The sequence below is a fragment of the Lepidochelys olivacea genome (genome assembly GCF_965140295.1).
Source record: "Lepidochelys olivacea isolate rLepOli2 genome assembly, chromosome: 21".
Taxonomy (NCBI): domain Eukaryota; kingdom Metazoa; phylum Chordata; order Testudines; family Cheloniidae; genus Lepidochelys; species Lepidochelys olivacea.
Window position 1 is genome coordinate 14766182 of NC_140431.1, and position 15626 is coordinate 14781807.

General features: G+C 50.8%; 1 protein-coding gene across 1 annotated transcript in view; it reads left to right on the forward strand.

Annotated features, from left to right (window-relative positions):
* Nucleotides 1-13926: 13926 nt before the first annotated feature.
* The window catches only part of ARL8A (ARF like GTPase 8A), a 38307-nt gene continuing 36607 nt past the window's right edge, over nucleotides 13927-15626 (forward strand). The window contains exon 1 of the mRNA XM_084610962.1: nucleotides 13927-14122. Within this exon, the coding sequence (XP_084467088.1) occupies nucleotides 14000-14122 (123 nt within the window). The 5' untranslated portion in view covers nucleotides 13927-13999. The remainder of the gene's footprint in view (nucleotides 14123-15626) is intronic.

The window sequence follows — 15626 nt, forward strand, 5'->3', positions numbered from 1 at the left end:
CGTTGATTCACAGGAGTGACTTTGCTCTTTGGAACGGCCTGGAGAGTTGATGTGAAATAATTTGAGTCCCAGGGTCCTTGCTAATTGCTCACTTTGACGATTTACTGTTCACAGTGTGTGGCCGGTCACCTGGGGGGGTGGGGGGAGGGAGTGAGCATTGCAGAGCTCACCTGGCCTCTGCTTCATATGTTCAAACCTCGGGAATTTGCAGCAAGGTACTAGGGAAATGGATGCCACGTAGTAGGAGAGCCAGAAAGGAAGGGATTCACCAATATAGTGCTTGGGCACTCAAGTGATCTCTCACCATCTCCCTTGCGAATTCCCGTAGGCAAGGGACTGTGCAGGTTCCTCCCAGAGACTTCCACTCCCATGGGGTGCCCCAGGGCTTTTGCAGAGTGCCTTCCACACCCCCAAATTGCCACGCCTCTGGCGGTGTTCATCTCAGGGGGCCTGCCGGAGAGTTTATGCCAGGAGAGAAGCAACCTGGGGCATGCTCCTGGGGACACAGGTCCTGACCCAGATCAAACTGTCAGAGACTAAAACTTGATGCCTATTCAACGGCTGATGTGAACTCAGGTGGGGAGTCTCTCTCCACAGCCCAAAACCACAAGTGTCACTGACCGTCTGAAAAGAGGCTCCAAGAAGTGAATGGCCATGGAGATCAAACTCCCTTCTCAACTCTAGAGGTCGCCTGTGGACAGGGGGAGGTACACTGGAAGAGTGCCCTGCTGCTGCCCATGCTGTACCTGCCCTGGGAATACGCAGATCTCCAGCGCCCTGGGCTGTCAAAACAGCATTTTTAATTGTTTGCATGGCACGCAGCACACTGGGGTTCTGGTCCATGATGAGGGAGCCTCGGTGCTACCGTAATACACCTAATAATGTACAGCACCTAGCACAATGGGGTCTGGTCCATGACTAGAGTTCCTAGGCACTACGACAACAAAAATAATAATACTTTCATTAGCATTAAATTCTCAAAAGGAAAGAAGATCTCGCTCCAGGGCTGTTTGGGTGCAGGTCATATTTGGGTTTAATAAAGCAAGGCTCGCTTCCTGCAGTAGGCATTCCTGGGGAATGAGGATGTGTGTGGGGTCCCTGACCCTGCTGATACAGCACTGCAGGCCTTCTCCACCCCTGATCCCGACCTCCGTGTTGTGTAGCCTCATCCTCCCCGGCAGCACTATCCCGCTTGCCCAGCACACCTTGTGCTGAGCTAAGGAGCTGCCTCCAGAGCAGTTCCCAGGCGTGCATAGGGGGAAGGCTTTGGAACGGCTTTCACGGCTTGCATGACCACAGAAGTTTTTTATTTCTGCTTAATCTTGCTGGTTCTAAGCAGCAAATTCAATGGGTCTTCAAGGACAGCTCAGGGAGCATTTTGGTCATAAAAATAGCCAGTACTACAGAAATTTTCATGTATCACTGAATCCTGTCATTCCTCATTAGCTCGTCCCACATGTGCGTGCCAATGCTCTTGCTAGAGTGTTTGCCAGGGAAATTATGATAACAGAGGATATAATATTATTTGCAGTGTTTCTGTAGCTGTGTTGGTCCCAGGATATTAGAGAGACAAGGTGGGTGGGGTAATATCTTTTATTGGACTAACTTCTGCTGGTGAAAGAGACCAACTTTCGAGCTTCTTCCGGTCACAGACCTGACAACGAGCTTGGTGTAGCTCCAGAGCTTGTATTTTTCTTTCACCAGCAGAAGTTGGTTCAATAAGAGATATTAGCTCACCCTCCTTGTCTCCCTGATATAATATTATGTCAATTTCTCGGTTTGTATCATCACGTCCTTGGAGGCAGAGAAGAGTAAAAACCGTATCAGTTCTTTGTAAACAACTTTTGAACGAAAGAGAGAGTCAGCCAGTCACTTCAGCCCTGGAGAGGATAGTCAGCCATTTGAGCCTCTCTGGTTAAATGGCTCTGCGTAGCTATTAAAATCGAAAGTGCCATCAGCACTGTTGGGTCCGGGTTATTTCCTATCCCGTAGCAGGCTACACCTCACACAGAACGGACATTGTCATGTGGACTGTTGCAAGAGATGGCAGTTGTCTGTAACTGTTGTTATGGACTCAGAAGAAGTGTCGGGCTGATCTGTGAGCTAAGCCAATACCAGAAGTTGGATGGTGAATTTAAATGGTTTCTTCTGTGTGTTTGTTTGTTCCTGGTGTGGATTCTAATATTAACACCCTCTTCACAAACACAACCTTATGAAAGCCCAGAAGCTTGTTGAATATTACTCTCCGCTTGCTATGTGTCCTAACAACTGCGCTCTGTGACTGGAAGAGAGATGAAAAAGCCTTGGTTTAATGTACCTTTCACTTAAGATGTGTTTAACAAGGGTTGTCTCTGTAATGGACCATTTCCTTCAGTGTGAGAGACAAATCTCACAGAAACCTCTCCTTCGTCTGGTTGGTTTGGGAGTGGAAATGGCTCAGGAACAGGAGTTCCCTGGAGATCCTGGGTCATTTTTCTTTTGAGTCAGGCCAGAAATACTGTAAAAACAGTCCCGCTGTGCTCTTGGGATGGTTCTGCTTCTGGTTCCAGGCTCTGCAGAGGGACGTGAAACTAGAGGTATGCTTGTTTGAAGGCAGGTTGAGCGTGGGGTGGACGTTGAGTCTGGTTCAGAGGTTAAGGACAACGCTCACTGTATCCATATCCAACTGACTGTCCGTGGCCATGAAAAGAATGTGATCTTTCCATGGCAGTGTCATGGCATGTGATTTCACCACAGGGCTGGAGCAAGAGCACAAATATCAGAAATAAAAGCAAAGAGGACACAGCAAAATACATAGAATCATGGAATCATAGAATCATGGAAGATTAGGGTTGGAAGGGACCTCAGGAGGTCATCTAGTCCAACCCCCTGCTCAAAGCAGGACCAACCCCAACTAAATCATCCCAGCCAGGGCTTTGTCAAGATGGGCCTTAAAAACCTCTAAGGATGGAGATTCCACCACCTCTCTAGGTAACGCATTCCAGTGCTTCACCACCCTCCTACTGAAATAATGTTTCCTGATGTAAGCAGTGTCAGGATGAGCTCCACCCTGACATCTGGTGGTGAGGTGTGGCAAGTTGTGGAAAAGAACTTCAGGGGCCGATCTCATTTGCATAGGCACACCCACCACGCCTAGAATGAGACCATAGCTGCCCAAATGGTCACTTTGGCTGCTGTGGGATCCCCAGTGTCTCTGTTATTGGGGCAGGAAGAATAAATTGTTATTACCCTGATTATGGGAACTTTGCTTGGAACTGTACGTGGCCTTTTGTTATGATGGAGGGATTCACCATCAACTAAGTAGCACTCGCTAGGCAAGGGTCATGGGTTCCAAAACTGTGTGAATGGAGAGAGGCTGGGGACAAGTATTAATACTTGGTGGCATGGGTCCCTTGGTGAGGGCCTTACATGCTGATTGCACTTCGTCCTCTCTCCACTGTGGAATATCAGAGCTAATTTTGATTTCATTAGAAGTCTAGTTATAGGCTGCTGAGCTCACTTTGGGCTGACAGTGCACCAGCACTGGGGCTCCCCTACTATAAGCTGAATTCACCTAAGAGCTGAAATCACTGAGTGTTGTGTTAAGTAGTGGGGGAGCCTGAAGATATATTGTGGAGCAGTTTGCGGGGACGGCTGGTGAAGCAGTTCGACGCGGAGCAGTGTGTGGATGGCAGGAGCTGCTTGTGGGCCGTGGAGCTGAGCGAAGGAGTTCGTGGGGCGGCTGGCGGAGCGGAGCAGAGCGCAGCTGAGCGAAGGAGTTCGTGGGGTGGCTGGTGGAGCGGAGCGCAGCTGAGCGAAGGAGTTCGTGGGGTGGCTGGTGGAGCGGAGCGCCGCTATGGGGCGGTCAGCTTCAGATCATGTAAGGTGCCTCTTACCCCTGTCCCATTTCCACCCAGGTTGGGAGGTAAAGCTCCACAGATAAACTTTCGAACTCTGGGGCCGCCCTGACCAGGGACAGAGACTTTTGGGGCATTGGACTTTTGGGACTTCTGGTGATTTGGGGTTGCTGGACTCAAGAACCAAAGGGAAAAGGGCATGCCCCAATTTGCCTGGGGTGGGGTTGTTTTTGCTCATGGGTTGTGTTATGAATCCTGTTGGTGGTGTTTCCCCAACATAATGCCACATTGTTTCTCTCTGTTATTAAAAGACTTTTGCTACACTCAGACTATGTGCTTGCGAGAGGGGAAGTATTGCCTCTTGGAGGCGCCCAGCGGGGGTGGTATATATTTGTCCCAGGTCACTGGGTGGGGGCTCGAGCCGGTTTGCATTGTGTTATTGGAATGAAACCCCTAGATATTGAACCTGGCCCTTGTTGCTGCCAACTCTGATGGGCAGAAGGGTTACACTAATATCCAACCTAGACCTCCCCCACTGCAACTTGAGACCATTGCTTCTTGTTCTGTCATCTGGTACCATTGAGATCAGCCGAGCTCCATCCTCTTTGGAACCCCCCTTCAGGTAATTGAAGGCTGCTATCAAATCCTGCCTCATTCTTCTCTTCTGCAGACTAAACAAGCCCAGTTCCCTCAGCCTCTCCTTGTAAGTCATGTGCCCCAGCCCCCTGATCATTTTCGTTGCTCTCCACTGGACTCTCTCCAATTTGTCCACATCCCTTCTGCAGTGCGGGGGACCAAAACTGGACGCAATACTCCAGATGTGGCCTCACCAGTGCCAAATAGAGGGGAAGAATCACTTCCCTCAATCTGCTGGCAATGCTCCTACTAATGCAGCCCAATTGCCATTAGCCTCCTTGGCAACCAGGGCACATTGCTGACTCGTATCCAGCTTCCAATCCACTGTAATCCCCAGGTCCTTTTCTGCAGAACTGCTGCTTAGCCAGTTGGTTCCCAGCCTGTAGCAGTGCACGGGATTCTTCCGTCCTAAGTGCAGGACTCTGCACTTGTCCTTGTTGAACCTCATCAGATTTCTTTTGGCCCAATCCTCCAATTTGTCTAGGTCACTCTGGACTCTATCCCTTGCATTGGTGCCTTTTAATTTATTTTTTTCCCCATGTTTCTGCCAGAGTGAAAGTCTCTGAAACCAGAAGTGCAGGCTTCATTCACTAAGAGTTATCACTTAATGGTTGAGGAAGCAGGGTCCCTTCTAGGCCATCTCCTTTCTCTGAGGAGGGACTGTAAGAGCCGGTGAGAGCAACCATGCAAAAACCTTCCATTGCCACTTGGTTCTGCTGCTGACCCACCTTGACAGTGGACAAGCCCCTTCATCTGTAAAGAAGACTCAGTCTACACTATGGCTGCTACAAGACACAGCTATGGAGCTGCAGCTGGAATGTAGATGCTTCCTGCATTGACAGGAGGGCTTTTCCCCATCCATTAACCCACCTCTCCAAGAGACGGGAGCTAGCCTGCTGGAAGAATTCTTCTGACGACCTAGCTGGTCGATTAAATCCACCTAAAGGAAAACCCCTCCCACTGAAGTGCTACAGCAGTGCAGCTATGCAGCTGTAGCGTTTATTTTCAAGCATAGACAAGCCCTGTGTAGTTAGGGCGACCTAATCCCCAGTGTAGATGCAGCGAGGTCCATGGAGGAATTCTTCAGTCGGCCTCGCTACGACCTCTTAGAGAAATGAACTAACTACACCAATGGCAACCCCCTTCCATTGCTATACTAAGGGTCGGTGTGACAGCTGCAGAGCTGCACCTATACCCTGAGAATGGCCCAGTGTTATTACTGATTAGAGTCTTATTTTCTGCCCTGCTTGTGGGTTCTGCCATAACTAGCGGCAGAATGGGTGGTGACTTGGGCATTGGAGATCAGGGTCTATGCCCAGTTCTGCCAATAACCTGCTGTATGCCTCTGTTCACACACCTGTCCTTGTTGTCTCCTCTATTTACACTGCAAGCTCTTTGGGATGGGGATTCTCTTACTAGGGCCTTGTCTATACTACAAATGCTTAGCTGTTATAGCTGTACTGTCGGAGCCGTCTAATGTAAACACAGCTTATATTGCCAGAAGGTGTTATTCTGCTGGCATAACACAACCTCCCCGAATGACTCTAGGGGTATGTCTACACACTACAGGGCTAGGGCGACAGAAGAATTCTTCTGGCAATGTAACTGCGTCTACAGTAAGGGTTAGGTTGAGCTCACAGCCCTGAATGATGTAGCTAGGTTGATCTAAGTTTTAGGTGCAGACCCTGCCCAACTATGTTAACAGAGGCAGGCTGATGTTGGTGTCCACACCAGGGGTTTTGCTGGCATAGCTCTGTTGGCTAGGGGGGTGTTTTTTTCACATCTTTGACTGACATAGCTCTGCCAACAAAACTTTGTAGTGTCGAGCTGCCCTCTGTGTATGTTCAGCAGCAAATACAATGGAGCCTAGAGGTGCTACTGGAATACTGCTACTAATAAAGCAATATCTGCAGACTGTGCCAACAGCTGTCATTATGAAATACAATTATGTACTGGGGACAGAAAGCAGCCAGCCAGACAAAATATTGGCATATCACAGCATCAAGGAAGGCATACACCCACGTTGTATCCTGTCTCTGCAACTATTCAACATATACGTAGAAGGGATAATGAGGGAAAGTTCTGAAGGCATTCACTAGGGTGTACAGCTCAAGGGTGTGTACATCAACAACATAAGATACATAGGATCCGAGCAGCTCACAATCTATAATGTAGTGTTGTGGGTTGAGTTAAAACCTCCTTAAAACTGATGAGTGTAACAGCTGCATTTCAGTCAGGTTAAGCGTTAAAAAAGCACAGCAGGCTGTAAGTGTATGTCTATACAGCAATCAAACACCTCTGACTGCCTTTGTTAGCTGACTCCAGCTTGTGGGACTTGGGCTATGGGGCGGTGTAACTGCGGTGTAGGTGTTTGGGCTTGGGCTGGGTCCTGGAACCCTGTCCTTTCATGGGGTCACAGAGCCCGAGCTCCAGCCCAAGCTTGGACGTCTACACCGCAGTTAAACAATCTGTAGCCCGAATCCCACCAGCCTGAGTCAGCTGACACAGGCCAGCTGCAGGTCAGCCTGGACAAGCACAGTGTGGGACCCTGATCCTGAGAGAAGCCCAGAGAGGGGGCTGGGGCTGGACTAACTGGCTAATGAGACTATTGTTTGGTTCCTCCTGTGTTTGTGGAAACAGGACTTTGGCTATTCTTTGTTGTGGTGGGGTGAGAGAGGCCCCACGCTGGCAATGAGGGGGTTAAGGAGGCTGACTGGTTCCCCACTGGCAATCAAAGGGTTAGGGAAAACTTGTGGACCTGTCAGGCAAGTGGCCCCGCCCCACTACACCTGCAGCAAGTGTCAGGCCGGGAGAGGGGAGATAAAAGGAATGGGCCCAGCACTGTTTGAGTGCTGACTAAGAAGGCAGGTGGAGTTCTGTTTCTTGGGGAAGAAAAGCCCAGTTCTAGCCCTGAGCTGGCATTTGTTTGTCAGCTGGATCAATCCTCCTGGAGGGGACCACCAGATCCTGGGAAGGGAATTGGCAGAAGCACAGACTGTTTTGGAAACAAGCCCCGAATAGAAGGGTGAGGTCCCAGTGAAGGTCTGTGGGATGACCCTGGCTTTGAGTGGTTTGTTCTTGTTCTTTAGTATCTTTGAATGTCAACGTCCTGAAAGGGGGGCTTTGGCTGGAGGGCTCCAGTGCTGCTACCCTGACCTCAGAAACAGACCAGGGGAGACTTGCAGTGGGGTGAGTTTTGCCCTGAAGGGTCCCAAGGTGAGAGCTGCCCTAGCAACCCTAGTAAACAAATAAAATTGCATCAAAAATACTAGACTTCATCTTCATTTTTTCCTTCTAGCTGGAACAACCCACAGGACCCCAAATTTGGGTAGCTGTTTGGGTTAAAAGCACCCTTCTGTGTGGTAGGATAGTGCAGAAGGGACAGAGGCCCTGATCTTGAAATTCATAATTTTAGGTCCCTAATGCCTAAGTACATATGAGGATCTGAGCCAGAGTGCCTAAGTGACTTGCCCAAGGTCATACAGGAAGTCTGGAGCAGAGAATTGAACCTAGGCCCTAACCACTGGGCCATTCTGCCTCTTTCTTCTCTCTGCCATAGGAAAATCAGGGGTCACAGCACTCAAATTTGTAATGTAAAAAAACAAAATTAAACCCACCCCAATCTTTAAATAAAAAGAGGGTGAAATCCTGGTCTCACATCAATGGCCAGATCCCCATTGAATTCAGTGGGCACAAGATTTCACTCAAGGCTTTTCTAATCCATTGTAAAGATTCAAGAGAATACAATTTTTTCCCTTTGAAGGTCACTTTAATTACAGGCTTCCTTCTATTGTGCATGTGATGTACATTCTGTTTAACTGACCACAGAGGAGCAGGAGGGGCTGGGAAGGAGACAGAAGATTGAACTAACAATGGAACCTGCAAGCGAACTGGCGTGAGTAGTCTCATGGTTGAGATGGCTGGCTAGCAATGAGAAAAGGAGTGAGGCAAAGAACCCTCATGCTCACAGCCACACCCATGCAATGCTGCTTGTATAGATGGACAGACTTGAATCACATGTCTGCACCTGGAGGGCAAAATTCACTACTTGGCAGAGGGTTAGCACAAGGCTTAGGCTATACTTAAGTTCCATGTAAGGTCTACAGTATTTTGAGAGCTTAATTGGGACTTAAATGGTTCATAGAATCATAGAATATCAGGGTTGGAAGGGACCCCAGAAGGTCATCTAGTCCAACCCCCTGCTCAAAGCAGGACCAATTCCCAGTTAAATCATCCCAGCCAGGGCTTTGTCAAGCCTGACCTTAAAAACCTCTAAGGAAGGAGATTCTACCACCTCCCTAGGTAATGCATTCCAGTGTTTCACCACCCTCTTAGTGAAAAAGTTTTTCCTAATATCCAATCTAAACCTCCCCCACTGCAACTTGAGACCATTACTCCTCGTTCTGTCATCTGCTACCATTGAGAACAGTCTAGAGCCATCCTCTTTGGAACCCCCTTTCAGGTAGTTGAAAGCAGCTATCAAATCCCCCCCTCATTCTTCTCTTCTGCAGGCTAAACAATCCCAGCTCCCTCAGCCTCTCCTCATAACTCATGTGTTCCAGTCCCCTAATCATTTTTGTTGCCCTTCGCTGGACTCTCTCCAATTTATCCACATCCTTCTTGAAGTGTGGGGCCCAAAACTGGACACAGTACTCCAGATGAGGCCTCACCAATGTCGAATAGAGGGGAACGATCATGTCCCTCGATCTGCTCGCTATGCCCCTACTTATACATCCCAAAATGCCATTGGCCTTCTTGGCAACAAGGGCACACTGCTGACTCATATCCAGCTTCTCGTCCACTGTCACCCCTAGGTCCTTTTCCGCAGAACTGCTGCCTAGCCATTCGGTCCCTAGTCTGTAGCTGTGCATTGGGTTCTTCCGTCCTAAGTGCAGGACCCTGCACTTATCCTTATTGAACCTCATCAGATTTCTTTTGGCCCAATCCTCCAATTTGTCTAGGTCCTCCTGTATCCTATCCCTCCCCTCCAGCGTATCTACCACTCCTCCCAGTTTAGTATCATCCGCAAATTTGCTGAGAGTGCAATCCACACCATCCTCCAGATCATTTATGAAGATATTAAATAAAACCGGCCCCAGGACCGACCCTTGGGGTACTCCACTTGATACCGGCTGCCAACTAGACATGGAGCCATTGATCACTACCCGTTGAGCCCGACAATCTAGCCGGCTTTCTACCCACCTTATAGTGCATTCATCCAGCCCATACTTCCTTAACTTGCTGACAAGAATACTGTGGGAGACAGTGTCAAAAGCTTTGCTAAAGTCAAGAAACAATACATCCACTGCTTTCCCTTCATCCACAGAACCAGTAATCTCATCATAAAAGGCGATTGATAATCATCATAAAAAGGTTGATCATCATAAAAGGTTGATAATCCTTGGTCTGGCCTTCTGTATGGGGTTAATTTCAACCTCTGTATACTGGCTGGCTGAGTGATAATGCCCCATGCATTTACTGGGTAAAAGTCTGAATATGTGAAGCCTGAGTTCTAATCTTTGCTCACCCTGGGTATAATCAGTGTGGTATCATATGCAGTTGTGGGTTAGTACAGTGTGTCGATTCATGTGGGTTACATGCCTAATGGATTGTATTTTTCCAGGAATAATGGAAGAATCTGTTTGCTGCTTTTTTTAAATCTTAACAAAACTAATCTAGTCTAAATTCAAGGAGTGGAGAAATGGGGAATGGGTCTTCTAGCCAAAAGGCAATATATGTCCCCATCATAGACAAGGGAATCAAGTAATAGATTGAAAAAACCTTTAAACTATGCTGCAAACACTGAATATATGCAGAAATTGGGACCAGTTCACAAACAATTTAGTACCCAGAAGATGAGCTAAATTTGTAATGAAAACTTCTACCAGCTGGGTCTGGTGACTGGGATGTTCTGGGCCACACTTATTTAGCAAGGAAAGGGATGGAAGGTTGAAACCCAAAAAGTTCTGTGTCAGTTGGAAACGAGACTGAGAACTGGAGTCCAGTGTCTGTGTGAACTTCCATTTTGGGGGATAGAGGGTGAGATGGGGAGGTTAGAGGGGGCAGGGCACAGCATGTGATAAGAACATCACCAGGGACCGGAGAGTGAGCCGAATAGAGAAATGGGGATGGAACAAAAGAATTAACCATCACGACCAGGAAGAAATAGCAGAGAGGTGGTCTATAACTGATGTGTCTAGCAACCCCAGCAGTTAAGGTTGCACAAGTGTTTTTATTTCAAAGGGTCTCTTTCATTTCTTGTAACTGTTAAAGTTTCACCTTTATAGGATGAAATATTCCAGGACTGGTCTCTGTCTGGGGATTTGTTTTTATTTGAGCAAAACTGTCCAGCTGGCTTAAACTACAAAGCAATGGGGTGGAGGGCTGTGCACAAATTACATAACATATTGGGGCTGGGAGGAGATCCTTAATTTTGCATGTTTGCTTCAGTGTTAAAAGGGGTGTGGGTTGGTCTCAAAAATCACCCAAAAATGTGTAATGTAACTTATGGACCACCTGTCGGTGTGAAGAATGTGATACGCTTTGCCATTGTAACAATCTTGGTAATATTTTTTTAAAACAGCCCTAGTGTTGTCATGATTTGGGGTATGGAATCTGAAATTTGGTAGAGATGGTCCCTGTGCTGCACATGCTCATTTAAGAGGTGAGCAAAATCTTTTCTAACTCCTTCCAAAAATAAGTTCCTCTTCAGGCAGAAACTCACACTGGGAAACTGTAGCCAAAGTGTGTGGCTTTTTCTCTAGCATGCAAAGGAGCTACAGTGGTGTAGTCAAATAAACAACCCTATGCTTTCAGCCCAAAATTACGTATTTAAAGTCTCCATATGACAGAGCAGGAATTTCCTCCTCTCACTGGTTGCAGCAATTCTGAAAACAAAATGGCTGTTGTCTCAGAAAACCAAGGCAGCTTCATAGTGACTGATGCCACATAATGGAAATGTTTTTTTTTAACCTTAACTATAGCAGGCACTGTAGAATCCGCACTCTGATGCAAATACTGACAATTCAGTTTCTTTACCTTCAGTGAGTACACACCTGTCGTTCAGACAGCTAGCTGGCTCTGTTATGGCATAAATGAATTCAGGATTCTGTAGTCTAATGGCTAGGAATGCACCATAGTCTGGGGATATGGGTTTGCAGCCACCTCTTCTTCAGGTAGTTCCTCTTGGTCATCCAGCCTGAATTATAAACACACCCACATTTAAGTGTAGGGCAATAACTTATCTAGTAAGTTTCCCTTGTTTGGACTGGCTTTGGGTTGCCACAAGGCTGATGGACAACAGGATTTTCCCTCATGTGAGGCCAAAGGACAGAAATCCTGTTGTGGACTGAGATGTTAGGTTTGGTTCGGAGTTGTCATGATCTGACAAAAGAACGAATACAAGTGAAAACGCTTTTTGCAGCCATCAATTTACAAAACGGTCTCAGTACCAATTTGACCAGAAATTCCAGTTGCTCTAGCATTTATTTACTGAAGTAGTAAATGAGCTTCTGCTCAAATGATTCCTGTTCATTTTACATGCCCCTTGTGGGCTCATGAATCGTGGAAGGAGATAGAATATCAGGATTGGAAGGAACCTCAAGGGGTCATCTACTCCCACCCCCTGCTCAAAGCAGGACCACTCCCCAATTTTTTTCCCAGATCCCAAACAGCCCCCTCAGGGATTGAACTCACAACCCTGGGTTTAGCAGGCCAATGCTCAAACCACTGAGCTATCGCTGGGTTTGGCTGATCCCTGAGAGACTAAGTGTGAGCCAACATTGTTACTATATGAAATCTAAGTGACAAAGTCTGCACTTCTCTAGCACCTTGCATTGAGGTTCACTGAATATTTGCAAAGCGCTCAGAGTCACAACACCCTTATGAAGTACAGAAGAGAGATTACTGAGATCACTCTGCACAGATATGGATTGCAGAAGTAGTTTAACATCCCATGACCCTGTAGGGCAGTAATAAATACCTGGCTCAATTTCCCAAAAGTGACTTGAGATTTGGGTGTCTCGGTTTCAGTGTTACAAGGGTTGGGGTGGTCTTGAGCACCCACTCTCTGAAAACCAGGCCCATTTGAAGTGTCTCAAATCACCTGCCACTTCTAGACAACTTGGTCTTAGCTCTTATAGTTCTAGATGGTTCTAGTTTCTTCATCCACAGATCTCAAAACACTTTACAGATGGGGGAAAATGAGGCAAAGGGGAATGACTTGCCCCAGGTCACATACGCAGACAGTGGAAATACAAGCCAAGTCTGACTCCCAGTCCCTTTGCCTTAGTCATTAGAGGCACTGGGGAAACACATGGATCACATTTAGTAGCTGCCATGTCAGGCAGCAGTAAGAACTAAACTGGAAATCTGTGTCAGACAGGTCTGATCCCTCTGCAGAAATTGACACACTGAGACTGAGGAGAGTTGAAGTTACTAACTCAGTCCCCAGCCCGTTTAAACGCTTTCTCCTTTTATTTCCTCAAGGAGGTTGTTAGGTGTGGGGGGGTAATATCTAATATTCAACAGCCAACTCGCCTCTTCGGGTACCGGTGCAGTCTCTCTCCTGTAAGAAGGCGGCTAAGCTGCAATGTATCCGAGCCCAAGCCCTGGAGGATACTGGGCACTTTCACTAAATGCGATACAGTGAAATCTTGTGTAAGCGAAGCTTGGTTATCTGGAGGTGGGGGGGGGGCAGGGGAAGGGGTTAGACCTTGGGTCACATTGTGTATGTTTGGGGGGGCCCTAAGTGTCTAGGGGGACAGGCCTGGCGGGGGGGGGGGTTAGACCCGTGAGTGTGTGTGTGTGTGGGGGGGGGATTAGACCCTGGGATGGGCAGGGTGGACCCCTGAATGTGTGTGGGGGGGTTAGACATGTGGGGGGGTGGGGGAGGCTAGACCCTAGGATGGGAGGGGTGGACCCCTGAGTGTGTGTGTGTGTGTGGGGGCGTGGTGGACCCCTGAGTGTGTGTGTGTGTGTGGGGGGGGTTGTTAGGCCCTGGGAGGGGCGGGGTGGACCCCTGTGTGTGTGTGTGGGGGGGGGGGGGTTAGGCCCTGGGATGGGAGGGGCAGGGTGGACCCCTGAGTGTGTGTGGGGGTGGTGGACCCGTGTGTGTGTGGGGGGGGGGTGGACTTAGGAGTGTGTTTGTGTGTGTGTGGGGGGGGGGTTAGATGATGGGGTGGGGTGGACCCATGAGTGTGTGTGTGTGGGGGGGGGTTAGACCCCGGGATGGGGGGAGTGGACCTAGGAGTGTGTGTGTGCGGGGGGGGGGCGGGATAGGCTCCGGGGACAGGCCCGCTCTAGGGGTCAGTCAGGCCCGGCCCGGCCCGGCCTGGCCCGGCCCGGCCCGGCGCGCGGTCAGTCAGGGGCAGGCCCGGCTCGGCCGCGCGCAGCGGGGCCTCCCGGCCGGCAGGCGGCGCTAGCGGCGGGGCGCGGAGTCTCCTCCCTGGGCCGGGCCGGGCCGGCGGCGCGCGGAGCGGCCCCACCCAGCGCGAGGCGAGCCGAGCCGAGCCGGGCGGGCGGGCAGGATGCTGGCGCTGTTCACCAAGCTGCTGGACTGGTTCCGGGCGCTGTTCTGGAAGGAGGAGATGGAGCTCACGCTGGTGGGGCTGCAGTACTCGGGCAAGACCACCTTCGTCAACGTCATCGCGGTGAGCGGGCCCCGGCCCCGGCCCGGCCCCGGCCCGGCCGCCGCCCGGCTGGCTCTGGCCGGCAGCCCGCCGGGCCGGGGGCGGGGGGCTCGTGTCTCTGAGGGGGCGGCCGGCCCGCCTGCCTGCCTGGGGGGAGGGGGTTGACCCGGGGGGGTTGACGGGGGGCGGCCTGCCGGGGGGGAGGGGGTTTGCCGGGGGTGGGGGGGCGGCCCGCCTGCCTGAGGGGAGGGGGTTGACCCGGGGGGGCGGCCGGAGGGGCAGGGGCAGGGGGGCGGCCTGCCGGGGGGGTTGACCCGGGGGGGCGGCCTGCCGGGGGGGAGGGGGTTGACCGGGGTGGGGGGCCGGCCCGCCTGCCTGCCTGCCTGAGGGGAGGGGGTTGACCCGGGGGGGCGGCCTGCCGGGGGTGGGGGGGCGGCCCGCCTGCCTGGGGGGAGGGGGTTGACCCGGGGGGGCGGCCGGAGGGGCAGGGGCAGGGGGGCGGCCTGCCGGGGGGGAGGGGGTTTGCCGGGGGTGGGGGGCCGGCCCGCCTGCCTGGGGGGAGGGGGTTGACCCGGGGGGGCGGCCTGCCGGGGGGGAGGGGGTTGACTGGGGGGGAGGGGGTTTGCCGGGGGTGGGGGGCCGGCCCGCCTGCCTGGGGGGAGCGGGGTTCGTGCAACGTGTGCGCGCGCGCTTTGGGGGGCGGGGGGGGAACCGCCTCTGCTGGGCTGGTGCCCCTGGGCTGTGTGGGGGCATCGCGGGGTGTCACCCGGGCGGGTGTTGCTTTTTTTGGGGTGGGGGGGGGTGACAGCCTACCCGGAGATACAGACCGGACCGGGGGGGGGGGGGAAGACGGTCTCACCCCCTGTGCGGGATGGTAATTTCATCTCCATCCCCTCCGATCAGTACCGCCCTTGGCAGGGGAGGGCCGCCGGAAAGCTCTGGGGGGCTCTCTCTGCAGGGTGGGTGTAGTTTTGCTGTGGGGGGTGTTGTGTTGTTTTGCTTTTTTGTAATTAATGGGGTTTTCTGTGACTAATTTTTCAATACAGAGTCCGAGGAAAGAAGCAAAATCCTCGTAGCAGAGAATTTCCCAGCTGGAAAGATCTGATTTATTCCAGCCTGGGTGGTGGTTTTCTGTGTAGTCTGCAGTAATGGCTTCGGAGCGTGCATTTTAGGAAGGAGAATAAAGCCTTTGATAGCACGTGGGTAACTAAATGGATAGGGAATATGGATATCCAGTACGTGCCTATTTAAACTGTCAGGATGGAACTTAGGGTGTATAGCGGGTTATGCAGTTGATTTAGTATGAAATAATCTGTAGGGTTTGATCGTTTTGTTAAACTGGAGCCTGTCCCATTTTCTTCCTTCCTGGAAAGAGGGTTGCAGCCTGACACAGGCCAGAATCACAAGGCGCCTCCTCAGAATGCTAAGTAGTTTGTCAGCAGAGGGAGATAGAAGGGACTGAAGTGGCTGGGCCAGCCTGTTCCCCTCCCCATGTCTCTCAGAAGTCTGACCCATCCTCTCTCAA